Source organism: Centruroides sculpturatus, unplaced genomic scaffold (assembly GCF_000671375.1).
Source record: "Centruroides sculpturatus isolate CEXI.00-Female unplaced genomic scaffold, Cexi_2.0 scaffold27, whole genome shotgun sequence".
Lineage (NCBI taxonomy): Eukaryota > Metazoa > Arthropoda > Arachnida > Scorpiones > Buthidae > Centruroides > Centruroides sculpturatus.
The window spans coordinates 889,086-909,410 of record NW_019384318.1 but is presented as its reverse complement, the minus strand read 5'-3'; the positions used below and the strand labels follow the sequence as shown (position 1 = coordinate 909,410).

Sequence of the window (20,325 nt, the reverse complement as noted above, 5' to 3'; positions counted from 1 at the left end):
ACTATCGTGTTTAATAAAACTTTCCATTATTACTAATTTTCGTAATAATGTTTTTTTTTTTCAGATTTCCTTTGGCAGAATGCAAAATATTCACGAAGGAATTATTCCATCCGAACGGTATCTTCTTCGCACAGGTAATGTGCAGTTATTAGTCGTTATACCACTTACAAAAGACAATGTCGTTATCGGTAGATGTACCAATTTGCATTTAAAATTAAGTCCTCACGTATCCAGAAGACACGCTGAAATGCATAAAACCAAAAATGGTGTCTGGTACATAAAAGATTTAAACAGTAGCAATGGACTTTACTTAAATAAAGAAAAAATAAAACCAGATATATATTTTGAAGTGAACGACGGTGACGTTATCGGATTTGGTGTGCCACACGTAAAGAATGAAACCGATTTCGAGTTTATCTTATGCAGGAAACGTTATAACACCAGACAAGTTAAAACAAGACCGATTTTGATTCCCGATCCGTATTATAAATTGGCATTACAAACGAAAAAACACAAAGTGGCCAAATCTAAATACAAGAGAATCAAATTATGTAATTGTGATTCTGGCGAATCCATTAATGGTTCCTCTACACAGGAACCATTAATGAAAACCAGAATAAAAACAGTTGAAAAAATAGATAATGAAGACAATAACGATTGTAAACAGTTTAAAATAGATAAAGATTTACATATAATTACATCAAGCAACGAAAGAAACAATGTTAAAACTTCATACCCTAGTAAAAGAGAATCGTCATTACGGATCGCAACTCCATTACAAAATTTAGATAAATTGCAAATTAATTATTCATCCTCGAAAACATTTAATTCGGAAAGTATTAAATTTATTTCTTCTGACAATAAATCACAAACTACATCGTTATTATCAAAGGAAAAAAATTTAAACAATAGGGAATCTGAAAACATCGAAGAATTTTCAGTAGATAAGAATACCTCTGAGAATGAAACCCGAATTCCTCGTGGAAATAAATTATACGAGGAGAATAAGAACTTTTATATACCATTTCTGAAAAGTTTTGAAACTTCTAGATGCTACCCAAATATTGTATATAATTTGGAGAGTTCTAAACATTTCACAGAAATTATCGTTGATAGAATTATAGCAGTTATCTTAGAATGGATGAGAAGAAAACAAACTTCAAAAATCAATTTCGATTATTTGATGAAAGTTTCTCTTCATTACGATTCGTACGAAAAATATTTCAATACGTATTTCCAATTACTCGTGCTCGATTTATTCGAATTTATAAATCAATCACCCGACGAATACAACAACAATCAATTCGATGCAATTATTTTAGAAACTTCAGTAACAGAACTTTGGTGTATTAAATGCAAAATGCTACATAAAGAGAATTTTAATGTAAACGATTTGGTTGTCTTTCGAGTGGTTTCGGTTTCGGATAATATGGAAAATACCTATAAATTTGGTATTGTTACCGAACGTTTTCGGTACAATAACATCGAGAATAACTACAATAACGAATATTTAATTAAAATCCTTAAACAATACGATCTGGTTTTAACACCGGGAGTTGGTATCAGAATATCTTTTGTTTGTAACATAACCCACTTTATACAGCAGTGCGAAGCATTAGTGTGGTTAAGACAATCGTCGTTCCTCAAGCAGATAATCAAACCAGATTTTGAATGTTGCAAAATACAATCCGCCACAGAAAATCCACTGGTGGCACTCAATCGATATACCTCCTGTCAAGGGAATGCTGTTATAAATATATCACACACGTTAGTTGATTCGAATAACCGTTGCATTCTCATGCTTCAGACACCACCGGGTACGGGAAAGTGTCATACTGTTACCGGTATTATACAGCAGATTTTATTGCAGCACGATGATAAATCGAAAATTTTAGTAATGTGTCTATCGGAAAGAAGTATCGAAGAAATAGGACAGAAGTTATACGATTTGAATAACGAAAATATACGTTTTGTTTGTATTGGTAAACACCAGAAAAATTCAAAACCATTTTATTTGGAAGAAACAATCGAAAGAAATTTAAAGAAAATGTCTCCTACTATTGTTAATTTTAATTATTCGGGTTTAGTAGAAAATCTTAAAAATGAAATTATAATTAATGCAAACGTAATATTGGCAACAATCGATAATTTAAATTCCGAATTAATGAATTTCAGAAAGGAATTTACTTGTTGTATTGTGTACGATTCGACACAACTCACCGAACTACAGAATTTAATTCCATTACAATTTGGTATAGAAAAGTTACTGCTGGTAGGAGATCCACGAAGATTTTCGGCTCCGTTATTGTCCAAAACCGCCTACGAATACGGTTTTCACGTGTCGTTATTCGAAAGATTTTTCAATTATTTCGAAAGATCGACCGACAAAAGTCCGGTGTTAATGTTATGGTTGCAATATCTAATTCATCCCGATATAATTCGTTTTCCTTCTTCTTATTTTTACTGTAATAATTTGAAATCTGCCAATGTTTCGAACGAACTTTCAATTCTTCCTTATTGTGTCTTGGATCTGATCGACGTCAAAAGCCAAGATAGTTCGACCCCGGAGATGAAATTTATTGCCGAATTATGGGATGGCCTTTCAAACATAATTCCCGAAGACAAAACTGTAGGAGTGGTTACCAACTATAGACATCAGAGAGATACAATAAGAGATATCTTAATGGATAATGGTAAATATAGTCACGTCATTTCATTGTATTCTTGTGAAGGTTTACTCGACTGTCCAATATTTGATGTCGCTATCGTTTTGTATTCAGCTCCGAACGATGAAGCGAATTATAAAATACTAAATACATTACTGACACGAGCTAAATCTTCGTTGATTTTATGCGGATATTTTAGTATTATGAGCGAGTACCATTTTTGGGACGAGTTAATCAAAGATGCTAAAAGGAGGCAAATTTTATTTCGAATTCCTTCTTCTTGCAGTTATTTTGCGTGTGAAATTATCAAAACCAAGAAATGGATTCTTTTCTCGGCCGTTTAATAAAAATTATACAAAACTTCGCCCTAATTTTTATGAATTTTAAAAGAATTAATAAAATTGTTTATCCTTATTACGAATAAAATCTTTATATATTATTCTATTCATTCATTATTTTATTGCTAAAATTATTACGTTTGTATTCCAATTTAAATAATTTTTTATATTATTTTATACAGATATATTAATTTAAAATAAGTTGCAATATATTATATTCACAGATATGTTATGGTACTGTACATATATTGAAAAAGATTCAATACAACTGAATGAAAACTCGGTCCACTAACGATGCCATTGCGAGTCATAAAATGGCAAATTTAAGTAAATCAATTGAAATTGAAGTCTTTTTTCCACTCACACGAAGTACGAACAGGCCTTTAGTGCCACGCTTAATTATTATAAAATAAAGTACAATCAAACTGGGTGGTTAAACACAAAAGAATTTGGTAACGTCCCCGGCTCGCGGTGTCGCCAAATTTGACTGACTTCACCCTATTTATTGCCCTTCTTGTGAGTTCTAATCATCTTCGACCACCCATTATGATAAAATGTACTTCATGAAAATATTAAAGTATTCATTAGAAAGGAACATGGTGAAACAGGAAGAAAAGTAATCATATTTACTTTTTGTATTATATAATAACATGTAGTTTTTTTATTTCTATTTGTATAATGCTTCCTCAAATCCATCAATTTCTCATAAAAATTCCTTAAAATTTAAGCCATTTCTGTGAAAAATTTATTATATAAATAATACAAAAATTGTTTTCAAAAGTCATATAGCTTTCTTTATTGATGATAAACAATAAAATCACATTTTGTTTTTGATAAAACATCACAATCAATTAAATAATTCACATTCAAAATACATTGGGGTAAATATTAGTTTGTGTTTTTTTTTTTCTCTCATGGATCCAGCAACAAAACAAATTTATCAAAAAAAAAAAAATAATAATAATAATAATAAAAGAAAGAATCTTTTAATAATATTTTACATTCAACATTCAAATGAAGAACATCTTTTAGTAAACAAAAAGCATGGCTTCTGAATGGAATGTTCCAGTTATTAACTACTTATTTAAGGTTTCCTCCAACGAGACAACTCCTAAACAACAGATATTTTCAAAGCTATAAAAATAATAACTAACAGCAAAACTCATACCAGACTTACGGCACAGGTACAATATGAAGAATAATTATTTACATATATATTTTGTTTTTTTTTTCTTTTGGAAATTCCCAGTTTAATCAACTTCTTTTAAACTTAAGCTGATTTCTTTTGGGAAGAGAAGAGACTTTCATAAACCGTATAAAATATCTAATCAGGTTGAGAAAACTTGAAAAGTTTCTATATATACAAACATATTCATGTAAATTAAAAACCTATGATAAACTGTACATCTTTGAGTAGATAATTTAAGATTAATATTGTTTTTTTTTTTTTCTTTTTTTTAATAGGAAATATTGGACACAAACTTTAATGCACTAAATTTCACTCCTTTTTTTTTTTTTAGTTATTTATATACAATTAATTATTTAGCTGCAGTGCAACGCTTTAGTAAATAGAAACCTTTCTAAGGAAAGAATCAATTATTCATGATTATATCACTGATCAGGAGATAGGTAAAAACAGTAAAAAGTAAGGCAGGAAAATTGAGGTGTAGCAAGAATTATTTCTTGGAACGTGTGGTCGATACCTTACGTTACGTGAATTACGATCAATGCCTCTCGATTATCTCTCTTTAATTAAGCAGATCTCTGCTGTTTTGTACTTTGTACAACACCAGCTTCGCATGCTACAATAATATATTCAAGTTAGCGAGAACCTTAATAGATTGAAATCATTCCGAATCTTATTACACTGCCATTATGAATTTTTTTGTTTTTTTTTTTTATTAGCAAGAATTGCTATAAAATTATACTAATAATAACTAGGTGAATACAAACATTTCATATTAAAGATAATGGCACAAGCTGAAATTTTAATCCACGCCTCCAAATGATTCCGAACCTTCGATGGCCTTAATCAGTTTCTCTCTCAACTCTTCGTACACTTCATATGGGGGTAAATCTATTCGATTGAAACTAGAAAACAAATATAATGTATTAAATACAGATTTACTGGAAAAAATTTATTATAATTTTTTTACTACCATCACTAACAATTTGAAGCAGGCAAACATTTAATTAGTAGTTATTACAATTTTTTTTTCTTGTGTTAATACACAATTAAACTTTTAGGGCTTATCACACTGACTCACTTGACAAAACTCCTTTTGTCAAGTGAGTCAGTGTGGTAAGCCCTAATAAATGGCCTCTACATTAGGTGTATAACATTCTATTAAAATTGTTATACACCTAATGTTTAAATTACCAAAAATGTCTGACTGAGGAGGGGCCACTGTAAAGCCCGAAATGCATGTTAGATTGGTAACAGTATGAATGTATATAGGTGTACATGAGTAAATAATAAACTCCTCTTGTCAAGTAAGTCAGTGTGATATGCCCTAAAAGTTTAATTGTGTATTAACACAGAAAACTGTAATAATAATAAGGGCAAGACGCTATAGTAGTATAATTTAATTGGTAAGTTATAAGTTCATAAATAAAATTATACATTGTCTTTCACATATATTTAATTGCACACATCTGAATAATATATATCTATTATTTACCATGTATGCGAACGAGGTAAATTATTAGGTGCTCCCCATTTCTCTATAGTAAACAACTGTGGACCGTTACTTCCGTAGAGCTCTTTAAAACCATTCATAGGTACACGAGAAGTTCCCGTCACAAACTGCAATAATCTTGCTCTCATTTCATTATTAAACGAAAGAAGAACCTGAAAGAATTTTATTTAAAATATAAGCATATATATACATACAAGTATTCAAGTAAATTAATCAAGTTATTATAAGTTTCACACTAAAAAAATCAAACATTATTAAAAAATTTTATGCATAAAGCCACATTACTTATTATTATTTTAATTATATTCTACTTTTCAACAAGTGCTCAAGTGGTGGTGTCACGCGAGTTATCCATCTCCTGGCTGATGGTATGAAAAGTTCTGCAGTCCATTTTAAAACATGTATTTGTTTAAGATCTACATTGCACAAAAGCTGCTACCTTGCAAAAGACACACTGATTTTGCTTTCTGGTTTTTGTCAAGAATAGCCGCTGATGTTTCGTGACTGTGGAGAATTCTGTGGTCAGATGAAGCTTGCTTTCTGTTAGATGGAATGGTGAATAATCAGAACCGTAGCACATGGGGCTCCTTGCGGCCCAATGTTGCTCACCAAAAGTCACTGCATCCTGATTACGTGACCGCATTATGTGGATTTAGTGCTGATTTTATTATTGGGTTGTTTTCTTTGAAAATCTCACTCGTGAAGATCCTAAAAGATGCTTTGTCATGAGTGTGCGTTACTGTGAACTCCTTCAATAAGTAAGTCATTCCTGCTTTACAGGAATGGCAATGTTTACAGATCACTGTCTTCATTCAAGATGGAGCAGCTCCCCACATTGGACAACAAGTCAAGGAACTGTTTTAAGCTAACTTTGGTGAGGATCATGCAATATCCAGAGCTTTTCGGGATACCTGGCCTCCTCATTCACCAGACTTAAATCTCTGTGCTTTCTGGTTGTGTGGATTCCTAAAAGGTCGTATTCATTGAGGAGAGATTAGGACTTTGCCCAAATTGAAAGCCAGTATTGCATGCCATATTGCTGAATTTCCTGGAGATTTTCTTTGCGCTACCATTGAACATGCTGTATCATGCTTTGAACACATAATTAATGTGGAGTAGGGTTTCTCATTTCACAGGATTTCGAAAAAAAAATAAACTGTTTCCCAGGATCCCGGGATATAATTAATTATTTTTAAAATATAAAAAATATCTTGAAATCGAATGATATAATTATTTTTCATTTTTAAAAGTAATTTAATACAGTCTGCAACCTCCAAAATCATAATATTAATAATGCTGTGTAAAATATATATTAAAATTACCTTTGAATTATGTAGAAATTTTTACAAATAGAAAAATATTTATTACAGTTTGTTGGAAACTACTTACAAAAAAATGCCTTTGAATTGAGTTGAAAATTTAAAGAAAAAATGAACTTAGATCAAACTTCTAACTTAGAAGGTAATTTTCATTTTTTAAATAAAACATAATATAGAAGTTTACAATAATATTTTGTAATAAGATTTTGAAAACCAAAGATAATCAATACTCCGATCACTCAATCTGGTTACTATTTTAATAATGAAAAGTCCCACTACTGAAAATGTCCTTTCCAATTCAATAGATGTGGGTGGAATCGTCTTTAATGCATTTAAGAGAAGATAAATGTTATGTATTTTTTCACCCATAGCCTGGAAGATTTCTAGTCCATTTTCGAGATGCGTTACAGTATTTCTTTTGCTGTCTAGTAATCTTGATTTGTCTACCTCAGCTGCTATTAAAGCAGCCGAGGTAGACAAATCAAGCTTATAACCCGATAATTTGGTTGGTTTGGCTTTAATAATCAGATGGTGTAAAACAACGGAAAGAAAGACTGAAGCAGAGTTTCATCTTTGTTAAAAGTTGTATTTATATTATATTTATTATATTATTATTTAATAATCAGGTTTATGAAGAAAAACTTCATACTTGCATACTTCATACTCGTTTATATTCTTGCCCAATTTGCACAATCTGGCATAATGCAGTTATCGAAGATACTGGGCATAGTTAAAATTAAGACAGTATCAGCGCAATTATTCCAGGTTCTGACAGGTAAAGAATTTTCAGAGTCCTGCCACAAATACATATTGATTATTGACAATCTATGAGATGTCATAACAAGCAAAAATGTAGAAAACTAACAAGTAGGTTTAAAATTAATAAATACAAATGTATTCTGACATTTTATGAGTTAATTATACTTTCTATTTGAAAAATTTCCTCAACATTAACACAAAAGAAGAAAAAAGTGAACTTTTAAGAAATTTGCAGGATTTCCCAGGATGAGAAGAATTTCCCAGGTTAAAAAAACAGCCGAGATCCTGTTTGAGAAACCCTAATGTGAAGCATACATTAAACACATTCTTTGATTGAATCAAGTTTAATGTTTCTGACTTGTTTCTGTCCTTTAGGTGCCACATTTTCACCTAGTGGTAGAATTTTGAACTATTTTTTTACTGACAAAAACTCTCCCATGGTCTATATAACAGATATTTCAAGTTTCATCAAAATCTGATAAGCAGAATGGGCTCTACAGGGGCCCGAATAGGGTCGGTTTAATAATAACCACCCTGTACTGTGCATGTCAATAAACATTCACTAACAATTTTCTATATCTGTATTAAAAACGTATATTTAATGTATTCAAAATAACTTAATTTAAATTTCCGAATTGTTGATCACAAGAATTTTATTGTGCTGTACTCTTTACAATTATTACACTAAGCTATGATTTATGTATTATGGTAGACTTGTTCTTTTCTGCTTAGATTTCCTTCCAGTTGTAACAATCAGTAAAATCTAAGTTTTCTTCTGCTTTTAACTAAAATCCAATTAAGAATTTTTTTTATTATGTTAAGTTGCTTCTACATTTGGAATTATTAAAACAGCGTATACAGCCAAACTTATAAAATTAAAAATTACAAATAATATACATTCAAATTTATTTAATATTTTCGACAAATGTAAATGAATAATGAACTGAAAACCATGAAAGTGTTTTTTTGTTTCTATACTTTATGAAAGTGTTTAATTAGTCTTGATTTTAAGTCATTTACTTAAAAAGATTTCTCATATTTATGAAATGCTTTGTATATTTGTCAGTTAAAAAATTACAAATGACCTTATATTAAAATTCTGTAATAACAAAAGAATTTGTTGTGGAGGCCCAGAGCAAACTGGAAGTTTGTATTAGTTAATTGGGTTATATGTAATGTTATTACAGTTATTTCAATTCAAAAATTTTCCCCTGAAAGGAGTTAGATAGATGACCAGCATGACTCACTTGTTAAAGGAAAAGTATGATGTACAGGGGCAAGACACTACTAATTTGAGGTGGAGAGCATATATTTTAAATTAAATAATGTCACAATAAATAATTGCTTGTTTGTATGTAAGTATTTATATATATAAATAATTAAAAGTATTGAAAGAAATTAAAAAGTTGTCTTATTTGAATAAAGTAATATTAAGTTATAAAGTCCATACAAATGAATCAAAAAACACAACACCTTAATTTGCTGAGATAAATTTTAATGTAAAGCAAACGTTTTCAGCCAAATCTGTTGGCCATCATCAGGCTAAGAACATTCGAATAGAAATAAAATAGAACAAAAATTTAAATACAAATAAAATAAAATAACAAGCGAAATATATATATAAATGTATAAATAATAATAATATAAATAAAAATTATTAATACAAATAACAAACCATGTATATGAAAAAAAATAAGCATACGTTAATTAAATATTAAAACGTTATATAGAAAATTCAGTGAAATGAAAGTTATGCAAAAAATATTAAAATCAACGCACTAAACTAAGAGCTGTCCATTTGTTTGATTAAGTATTTCCAGGCCGAAGGCAACCCTTCAGAATCTCTAGAATTGATGCATGAATCATGCAATTTGCTTTTATATATTTCAATTTTTTCGGCACAAATCGCCAATGTCAGTGAATTTACTGATTTAATAATTTCTGCTTCGTCCCATTTGATGATTGAGCCCTCAACTTGCGCCATTTGCGATAGTATTGTGGCATTTTTTTTTATTTATATACTAATGCTGAGTGAGTGTACATCAGTCCATACAAATGTTTATAAAAAAAATATTTTTTCTTAAGTTTGTTGCCACAAGTCAAATCATAAATGTATTGACCTCAGAATGCTAAATAACAACATGCATTGATTACTTTTAAGTGGGTTGCTACCCACTTAAAAGTAACGAATCACTATATGCAAAAATGATTTGTTTAGCTCGACACCAAATATATTTTTGGCTCAGAGCTTTCATAATTTGCTGTAACCAAACATTATTATGTATTAAAGTCCAATGACATATTGACAGTAATAAAACTTTTAAAAATAAATAAATAATAATAATAAACACATTAATATTCCTACATAATTTATTTATTTTTTATATTCAAATTAACAAATTGTGATGAATAATCGATTGTTTCAAAGATTTTGTTTAATATTTATATTAATAGTAGTAAATACATAAATCAAATCATAAGTTATTTATACAGTAGATGGGAATGAGTTAATATTTATCATTTTGTATTTTAACCTTTATGTTTATATGTCCAAGATAATTTAAATTTTTTTCAATTAAATATAAATATATAAATGTGTGAATGAGTGTGTGTTTATTTGTAATCATGATTTCTAAAATGAATTTTTATAATACTAAGATAATAAATTTATAACATTTTTGATTAAATGAAAACATTAGATTATCTTTAAATACATTAATGATAAAGAAAAAAAATATAAAATTATTTTTAACAAATAAACAAATAAGTACTTACTCTCCAAAACCATTGAATTACAATATGATTCGGATGATATCCACCCTTATATACAGTATTCTGTTTCCAATCCTTAACATCAATTTTTCCAATACCACACATCAAGAGTTCTAATTCGTGCTCATCAAACACTTTAATTAATGATAAAGGTACAATTTCATTGAATCCTTCTAGAAGGGAATTCATTTGTGGTTGTATCCGTGACATAAATCTCCATTTGATGACGAGTCTGTTTGAGAAAGATAAAAAAAATAATTATTATTTAATATAGCATTGTAATCCACAATTCTATTTTAGCATATTTAAAATACGAAATGAAAATCAAATGACTCAAATTAATAATTTCAGTTGACAGCCAAGCACTTTGAATTAATTACATTTCAAACTTAAGTAACTAAATTAATAACAACAAAATGTAATTCTTAATATATTTTAATAACAAAACATAGCAATTTTTTTTATTTATGACTAAAGACTTTTTGTTCTATAGCCAGACAATCTCACTGATTTTTTCAGGCATTTTTTGTTCATCAAATTTTTAAAATAGCAAAACATCCTGAGTTTAATACAGCAATTCTTTTCATTGATATGTATTTGTTTTTTCACAATTAACAATAGATGCATTTCAGACTGTCTGACTTCATCATCAGTCACTTTTTTTATATTATTGGTTATTACTTACATGCATTGCTTTTCTACATAATAAATCCATCATTATATAAGACATCAAAAGGATGAGAAGCTAGTGTTCAACAAATAATGAAACAGAGTAATGTAAATACTTCCTTATTTCTGTTAGCATTTGACTGAAATGTAGATTTTAAATTTATATAAAAGTCTATTTTTTTTTTTTAAATTTCTTAAATGATTGAAAATCTTGAAATATTTTCAATCTTTTAACCCCTTCCACCAACAGCTGAATTTCCATTGCATTTGTCTCCCTGCAATTGTGCATTCTACTCCTTTTTATTCCCAAAGAAGTGCTAGCTTGGCTAGCTATATGCCACCCAGCATATTTGTTAGTCTCCTCACAAATATGATTGATTATCTCATCTTTATAGAGGGACTTGAAAATTCCTAATACATCATTCAGATCAGTTACTTGCAATTTTACTCTCTCATCACTGAAAAATTCAAATGGCTCCCTGATTTGTGACAAATTTTGCAATCTCAACCACGCAGAAACATTGACAAAAAAATCAGAATCTGATTGTAACTTGCATGACACAAATATATATGCAGAATAATATACAATATTTACACATAAATGAATAAGTATCTACTGGTATATGCATCTGTCATAAATATGCAACAATCAATATACCCACCAGCTAAGTAATTTTAGAGCTACTGTGTAAACAAACAGTCACAAAATCTGCCAGGCACCATCCAGAGGACTGCGGTTTCTTTCGTTTGAAAGAAGATTGTTATAACTAAGTAACAAATAAAGTGAATAAAGCATAACTTTTAGCATTAATTTTTTCCTGTGATTGTTGGAAACTTAGAATTTAATTATTATTTTAAATTTGTATCATATTAAAAATTTAACAATTGTACACTGTGATATGTTTCGGATCAAAACAAAAATCAAAGCAATTCTAGTGCAATTTTGAAGAAGATATCGCAATTTTAAAAATTATATAAAAAAATGCACAATTTCCACATAATAAAAAAACTGACTTATAAAAAAGACTTTTCCACAGATAAAGGGTATTAACATAAAAAAACATCGAAGCAATTCTCTTAAAAATAAAACATTAATCACTTAATTTTTTTATAAAACAACATCTTTAATGAGGTCTAACAATAACTGCTAAAGAAAACAAAACCAATGAAGTCAAGTGCTATTTTTGTATTAAAATTGTAAGAATCTTTATCATAAAACACTTGAAATATTTTAAGATAAAGTATTGTGTGTAAAGAGATTTAAAAAAATTAAATTTAGTTTTAAAAATTATCTGATAGCAATGTTGAAAGTTTCATAAATTTGTATTTAAATAACAAAAAAAAATTATATCTTACTCGATATATTCCATCTTGTTTTCCTGACAGACAGAAATGTTGGCACCTTCAGGTTTTAATTCTCTTTGCTGCATCTGACCAAATAAATCTTCATCGATCGAGAATCTCAAATCTAATTCTGCTGGATCGTTTTCCATAATCCAAAGGAGGGAATTGTAATATTCAGAATCCTGAAAGTAAATTACAAATTGATGAATTACTTCTTTACTTAGCAAAATATTTTATTAAAATACTATTAAGAATGATTCAAAACAGATTCATACTATTTGTGCTCTTGTGAATTATTTGAACATATATAAAACAAAATATTGATTGTGAAAGTAAGTTATTATTTGGTAAATTATTGTAACTGAATTGGCGCAGAATCTTTGAGACCAGGTTAATCACGAATATAAACAGTTCTGAATTCCTATGCAAGTTCATTTTGACTTTTTCAGATTAAATCAATAGAACAAGGCAATGCAACATTGGGTTGCCTCCTCATGCCCTATTTAGATGTTAAACATGTAAAGAAAATATGAAAAACTTTACACAGCTGGCTCATTAATGAGGTACAAATCCATAACCAACTACTGGTTCAGTGGTTTTATCACTTGCTTTTATCAGGGTCAATAATTAACAATCACTTTCCAGGCATTGTTGTCATAATGGATTTAATATGGCATTTTCTAAAACACTTGCAAAGAAACATGTTATTAAGCTGGAAAACTAAAGTATGATTAAACTAACTGGTTGCAGTGCAGAGCATAACATACATTTTTATGTGCAAGTGGCCAGTAATGGCATTAATTCCACTTTTTAAACTAGTTTAAAGACTAGGTGATCTATTGACTCTTATTAGAATAAGTATGAAATGTCAGAAAGCATTTGAACAATTTTAGGGAATATTGTCATATAATATATAATTATGTCATAAGTCATAATTTTAACATAACCTTTTATTTCTCTAGCTGCTTTGCTAAAGTATCATGCAGCTCTAACACTACACAACAGAAAAAAAAATTTTTTTTTAATACCTCTGGCATTAGGATAGTTGATTCTCATAGAAAAATACTCTGGATTTCAAAAATCACTTTCAGATTTTCCTATTGTACAAGGATCAAATGGTAAAGATACATCTTTTTATAATGGTACACATACAGAATATCATGTGGATATGGTAAATGTACCTGCAAAAATCATCCTAATGTCATTTTATTTCTTTACTTATATTGTTTTGAACATATACGAGGATGGATATATGAGGATGAGAACCTATATTTTTATGTGGAATTTGAAACAAATTTAGACCCTGCACGATATCAAAAGCTTTGCATCTGAAGTGGCTGTTCTACAGGCTGAATATGATTTTTACCCATATTAATATTTATCTGCAGCTAAGTTTTATAATAAATAGTAAATGAAAATAGAATAAAATGCCAAATAACATGATTGCATGCAAAGTTGGACTTTATGCAAGCAATCATATAAAAAAGGAACAGGAGAAATGTAAGTTGACAAATTTCCACAGCAATTTTTTGAGGGTTTGTGACTGTGTAAAAAACTTTTTGATCAAAATTTTTACACAGATGCATAGCACACAGCACGAGAATATTACAAGTATGTCATCACAATGAAAAATTACTGCAAAAAAACTATTACAGTAGAGCGTCGTTTATCCGAAAGCCGATTAACTGAAAGCTTTCCAGTCGGCAAATTTAAATTTCCACTAGTGCAGTGGCGCTGCAACCTTTGTCTATGTCTTGGGCTACTCCAATAATTTTTTGTTGGTGTGTGTGTTTTAGCTGGCAGCACTGGCACTTTTGTGTGGTGTGTTTCTGAGGATGTGTGTTTTGATACTAGATTAACTTCTAAAGTATAATTTTTTTTTGTTTTTATATTTTTCAATATATTTATTTTGTTTGTACAAAATAAAGAAATAATTTTTAACGATACAATAGCCACGATTATTATTGTAGAAGTTTTCGTTACGCTTAACATCATCAAAAATTCAACACGAAGCGACACGCAATGGAGGAAAATTTCAACATGGGATAGGTTATATTTTTTTTGTACATAATCGGTTATCCGAACAACCCCAGTCCTCAAATGATTCAGATAAACGATGCTCTACTGTATGTGCAAAAAGTCATCACCATCACACAGACTGTGAACTGACAAACTATAAATTTTTTTCACAACAAGTAAGTCTCTATCCAAAAAGAATACCAAGAGAATGTTTTCCAAATTACTTACCACAGATTCCATATCTTTTAGTGTTATTGGCTTTCCCAACATCATTTTATAAAATGGACGAATGAAAAATGCTGTAAGAAAACAAGAGAGATTTTATAATAAAATGTAGTAAAAATAAACATCAAATATATTCACATCATGTAAATTATAAAGTTAAGATTAACAATACACAGTTAAACTTCCATATAGCAAACTGCTTGTAAAAAACAGAGATTTTGTTACAAAGAAAATTCATTAAATGGAAAAAAAAAACGTACTCCGCTATAACATGTTTTATTTTCAACACAAATATCCTTGTAATCTTATTAATAATAAAATAAACTTCTATGTATGCAGTTTATAAAACAAATATCAAACAAAAGATGATATTTTTATTGTGTGAGCCTGACTGTTTACGGATCCGAATTTTTATAAATTTCTAAACTGTTAAAACAGTTCTTTTTGAAAGATTAACGTAAACATCCCCGATAGAAAAAACTCTCCTTGCAGAGTATTGGATCAGATGTCACCTTTTGTATCAACAATCAAGTGGAAAAGTTGACACAGTCGTCAAAGAATGCAAGTCATCATCAACAATGGACAAACATGTGACCCCTCTCCCACGATACTGATATAAAAGATGAAGTAACCGGAAGCTCAGGCGATTGACTGGAACTTGTACTTGAGATAGTGCATATTTTAGCCTCTGTATCTCCGATCCTGCCCGAAAAGACAGCGGATGAGGACTATGATACTTCCATACCTGGTAACCGATCCTCACCTATAGCTCTCCATCAACACATAGAGGTAATTGTTAGAGGTCTGCGAACTCGCTCAACAGAAATAGGCATAGCTGTTATAGATTAGCCCTGTTGTGAATAATATATCTTGTAATCGCAGTTTAACCGCATTTAGTTGCATCTAGCCTTCTATAACCCGAATGTATTTAGCCATAAACATTCTCGTGTATCTTAGAGTCAGAAATTCATTAAACCTTTATCTTGTTATCTGTTAAAAACCTGTCTCCTGTCTATTTGGGAACCCGGACACCTATCGACTTGTTCTTGTTTTTACAGTTAAGAAGTGCTATCCTTTCTAGCTAGGACTTTGCCCTGTAAGAATATGAAAGAAGAGTTTAGGAAAGTTGATGATTAGGAGGAAGAGGAAATAAAGATAGATAGGACAGTGTGAAATAAGAAATAGCCCAGAGCCCTCCACTGGATCCCATGGGTGCCGCCTCGCATTTATTAAAATCAGAAAACAATTACATTTGAAAGTATGTACATATATACAAGGCATTAACAATGTTTATACTCCTTTGTTGGGAGAGCCGCTCGGTGGATCAAGAGCCTTACTCTCCTTAATAAATTTGATGATGGCTTTCATCAAATTTTTGTTGTCGATGAAATTGTGCTCACCAGGAGGCCAATTGAAACCTTCCTTGAGACAAGTCCTCATCAGTTTTAGTCTTTGGTCTCTGTATTTGATACAATTGCAGATCAGATGTTCTACGATGTCTTCAGAATTTATGTTGACTTCGCACTCTGCCTACTTAGAACGCTTCCTGAAGCGTTCTAAGTAGGCATTGAATGCCCCGTGTCCAGTGAGACATTGTGTGAGTTCGTAGCTTGGGTAGAAACTTTTGGTTTTGTGTCATCTTTCGATTGAAGGAATAAATTTGTAGCATTGTCTTCCAGTGTTTGAGTTGTCCCATTCCCCTTGCCATAGGATCCTGATTTCTTGTCTTATATAGCAGTACACATAATTAACTGGGAAACGAGTGTATGTAACGTTTGAGTTCATCCTTGCTTTTTTTGCCAATTTGTCAGCAAGTTTGTTTCCTCTATAACCACTGTGACTTGGTATCCATTGGAACATGATTTCAAATTGCTGCCCTAGGTCATGGGCAAGAGCAATTAGATCCGCTGCGAGTGCCGAGCTTGTTTTCATTGTTTTGAGAATATATAAGCGACCTTGCTGTCCGTGAAAATGGTTATCTTTTTTGGTGTTGTCAAATTTAGTTGTTTTATGTATGAGATGGCCTTATAGATCACCCATAACTTGGCTTAACACCTATCAACTTACCAATGTGCTCCCCATTCAATATTTGACCACCTAAAGCCATCCAGTGACAAAGTAAATGAGTTTTACCAACTCGACGATTAGAGGGCTCTGTACCCATGCCCGTATTCTCACAATTGGAATAGATAAAAAAAAACTGTTAAGAATATTTATTATAATAATATCAGTAATAAGTATTTATGTTGAAATGAAAATACAAGCAAAAATTACTGACTTTTCCTTGCATTTTCTGTTGCAAAAAGTTATTTACTTCAAGTGAACAATTCTAATTTTATTTAAATAATTGAAACATTCATCTGAAACACTTTCTTGTTGATTTGAAACTATCCTCTGTTACAGATGTTTTAACATCTTTAGTAGTAATATAGTATGGTAACCTACACTTCCACTATACCAATAATGACATTCAGCAATGGAAGTTGAAGAAATAAATTAATATTTTTTAAAATTTCACCTGGCTTTCAGAAGTTTGTTACATGGAATTTAAACTTCCTTAAATACAAACATTTTTAAATGTAAAAAATACACATGTTTCACATAAAAATGTATTAAAAAAAAATTGGTATAGTAGAATTTCTAAATGTAGAAGTCCAACTGTATATTAATCTGTATATCTGATACATGTATTATGTAAGAAAAAAAAATAATGTTATAGAATATAGCATAAAACAACTTATTTTGTTTAGAATTTCTTATTAAAGAAATTCTAAACAAAATAAAAATTAATTATAGTAATTTTTTAAAAAATATACTGCAACAAATCTGTGAATTCATTAGCAATTTTAAACTTATATTAAAATATATAAATATATCTAAGCTACAAAATTGTCTTTGTTTTCCATCATTATATTTATATATTTTATATTTTAAAATGCAAATGTGAATACCATCAGCCAAATTTTTAAATTTAAACAATTTTAAATCTAACCATCAAGAAGTTTTCCATGATAGACTGCCATTCCAGCTATTCGACCAATAAACTTGAAATATGAAAGGTGTTCTTCATTGCACATACCCGAAAATGGATTAATTTGTAATGTATAATTATCCCTAGAAAAGAAAAAAAAAATTAAAATAAATAAATATAAATAAAGACTTTATTAATCTGAATAATTAATTTCTTGAATTTTACAGAAAACTATATCATTTTTAATGAATAAAACAAAATTATAAGCTTTATTGTTTACTTTTAATATGAATACATAATGAGATATAAATATTTATTTCCTAACATACAAATTCATTGTCACCTGCAGGTCAATAATTTTACTTTTATTAATCTCCACAAAACTTTTTTGTATTCTGTAAACATTTAACTAACCATGATAGATATTTCTTATACCATTGCTAAGATATCCACAACATACTAGGCTCAATTCTTTTTATCATTTAATTGCCAAGCAGTGAGTAGCAGAATTATTGAATCATACAAAATAACATTTCATTAAAATATAGAAACTGGAATAATCATCTGTTATATACCGACAAAAACATTAATGCCTGTTTTTCTAACTATCTACTCCATCAATTATATAATTTAAATGATAACTATAAAATTCAAGTTGTCATTGAATCTCAACATCAGATCTTATACTGCTGCAGAAGTGTTTGATCTGATGATATGATAATGTCTCAAAAAAAAAACAACCGAAAATAAATGCATTAATTAAATTAATATGACTCAATGTCCTTGATTTATTATAATATAAATTTTTCGTCTACTAGTACGTATTTTCTATTATCAGGACTTATTAGACTGGCTTTACAGATACTGCAACAAAGTTTCACAGATCAGAAATTTTTTTTATTTAATATACCTAGACACATACATAATATTGCATTTCGGACTCTTTTGTCCCTCCTCAGCAGGTATTTATGTTGTACATTCTATATAATTAAAAACAATAAAATAATCTTTTAAAAACACTGCATTTTACATTTTCTGACAATCTTTGTTATTTATTTACCGACATTAACATAAAATTCTTACAATTTCCGAACTTTTTCCCTTCATTCTCAGTTCCACCAGATATTAACAGCAGTAATACTGTAAACCTAAACCTATATTTTGGACAAATTATTAAAGTTTAACATTATCTCTGTTTTTTACATTTATACACTATTTTCACAACTTACATCTCTTCCTGTATAATAAAACAAATTTCTGATCTGTGAAACTTTGTTGCTTTATCTGTAAAGCCAGTCTAATAAGTCCTGATAATAGAAAATACGTACTAGTAGACGAAAAATTTATATTATAAATGCGTTAATTCTTCTAAGCTGTATAGCAATTCTTTGAATTAGAAAAACATTAAGATTCATCACAAGATTTTGTTTGCAAACAATTATTTGACAAAGTGAATGTAAAGCGTGTGCGATATTTTTAATTTTTTTTATTTTCTTCAAATATAATATAAAAAAGTTGAATATCTTTTAAAGAAATTAGAAAGGTCTATCAAACATCCTAGAGCCCGATATATATACAGTTTAAACTGATTATAATGCAGTGGATGTAACGACAACCCTAATATAACGTCAAATTTTTATCGGTCCCACGATTTTACTATACTAGATAATGTTAAAAAACCCACTTGTAATGACATAAAACCCTGTTTTAACATCATATTTGAAGCACACTCAAATTTACAAAATTAGATTACAAATTTTATTTAACAAAGAAAATACTGTGTGTTCAGTTCTAAGGTCAGAGTCCACGTCCTAGAACGACTGTGGGTGGTACTTCGGTGGAGTGAGATTCACCACCCCTTTAAATGACGTGACTGTCGGTTAGTCTGCATAGCCCTCATACTGGTGTTGTAGTTTAGCATCAAATCAGGTAAAATGGCTAGCTTAAAAAGGAAAGCGTTAACGTTAGACTGCAAAGTAGAAATAATTAAAACAGTTGAAAGTGGAAGAAAAAAGACAGATGTATGCAGAGACTTTGGTTTAGAAAATTCTACTGTGTGCACAATAATAAAAAACAGAGAGAAAATTTTGAAAAGTTTTCAAGATGGAAAGGACAAGTGAAAAAAATTAAGTTATGTGAAAAAGCCAATATTGATGACGCTCTAATTAAGTGGTTTAACCAATGCAGAAGTTCCAACTTACCACTAAATGGACCAATACTAATGGAAAAAGCAGAAGAATTTGGACGACTACTAGGCGATACTAACTTTAAATGTTCTAATGGATGGCTAGACCGTTTTAAACAAAGACATAACATAAGTTTTGGGAAAGTGTGTGGAGAAGCAAAAAGTGTAAATTTACTGGACGTTGAAAACTGGTTAAGAGATGTGTGGCCTAAACTAAGGGGAGAATATGCAGATGAAGACATTTATAATGCAGATGAAACCGGGATATTTTACAAACTTTTACCGGATAAAACATTTAAATTTAAAAACGAAAAGTGTGTTGGTGGAAAACTTGCGAAAGATAGGATAACAGCTTTTGT

The 20,325-nt window shown here is 29.7% G+C and overlaps 2 protein-coding genes across 5 annotated transcripts in view; one reads left to right on the top strand and one right to left on the bottom strand.

The window, feature by feature from the left end:
- The window catches only part of LOC111624520 (probable helicase senataxin), a 5,661-nt gene extending 2,579 nt beyond the window's left edge, over nt 1-3,082 (top strand). Inside the window, exons 2-3 of one of the 2 annotated variants that reach the window (XM_023367378.1) lie at nt 65-2,693; nt 2,781-3,082. In XM_023367378.1, the coding sequence (XP_023223146.1) occupies nt 80-2,693; nt 2,781-3,010 (2,844 nt within the window). In that variant the 5' untranslated portion in view covers nt 65-79 and the 3' untranslated portion in view covers nt 3,011-3,082. Of the gene's footprint in view, nt 1-64 lie in introns of both variants that reach the window. The other variant, XM_023367372.1, reaches the window with a different exon arrangement.
- LOC111624527 (E3 ubiquitin-protein ligase Nedd-4-like) overlaps nt 1-20,325 on the bottom strand; it is a 104,640-nt gene that overhangs the window by 4,243 nt on the left and 80,072 nt on the right. For 2 of the 3 annotated variants that reach the window (XM_023367392.1, XM_023367408.1), the window contains exons 16-21: nt 17,803-17,924; nt 14,814-14,884; nt 12,579-12,748; nt 10,557-10,785; nt 5,686-5,855; nt 3,776-5,095 (exon numbers count right to left, since the gene is read on the bottom strand). In XM_023367392.1, the coding sequence (XP_023223160.1) occupies nt 4,993-5,095; nt 5,686-5,855; nt 10,557-10,785; nt 12,579-12,748; nt 14,814-14,884; nt 17,803-17,924 (865 nt within the window). In that variant the 3' untranslated portion in view covers nt 3,776-4,992. Of the gene's footprint in view, nt 1-3,775; nt 5,096-5,685; nt 5,856-10,556; nt 10,786-12,578; nt 12,749-14,813; nt 14,885-17,802; nt 17,925-20,325 lie in introns of those variants that run through there. The other variant, XM_023367401.1, reaches the window with a different exon arrangement.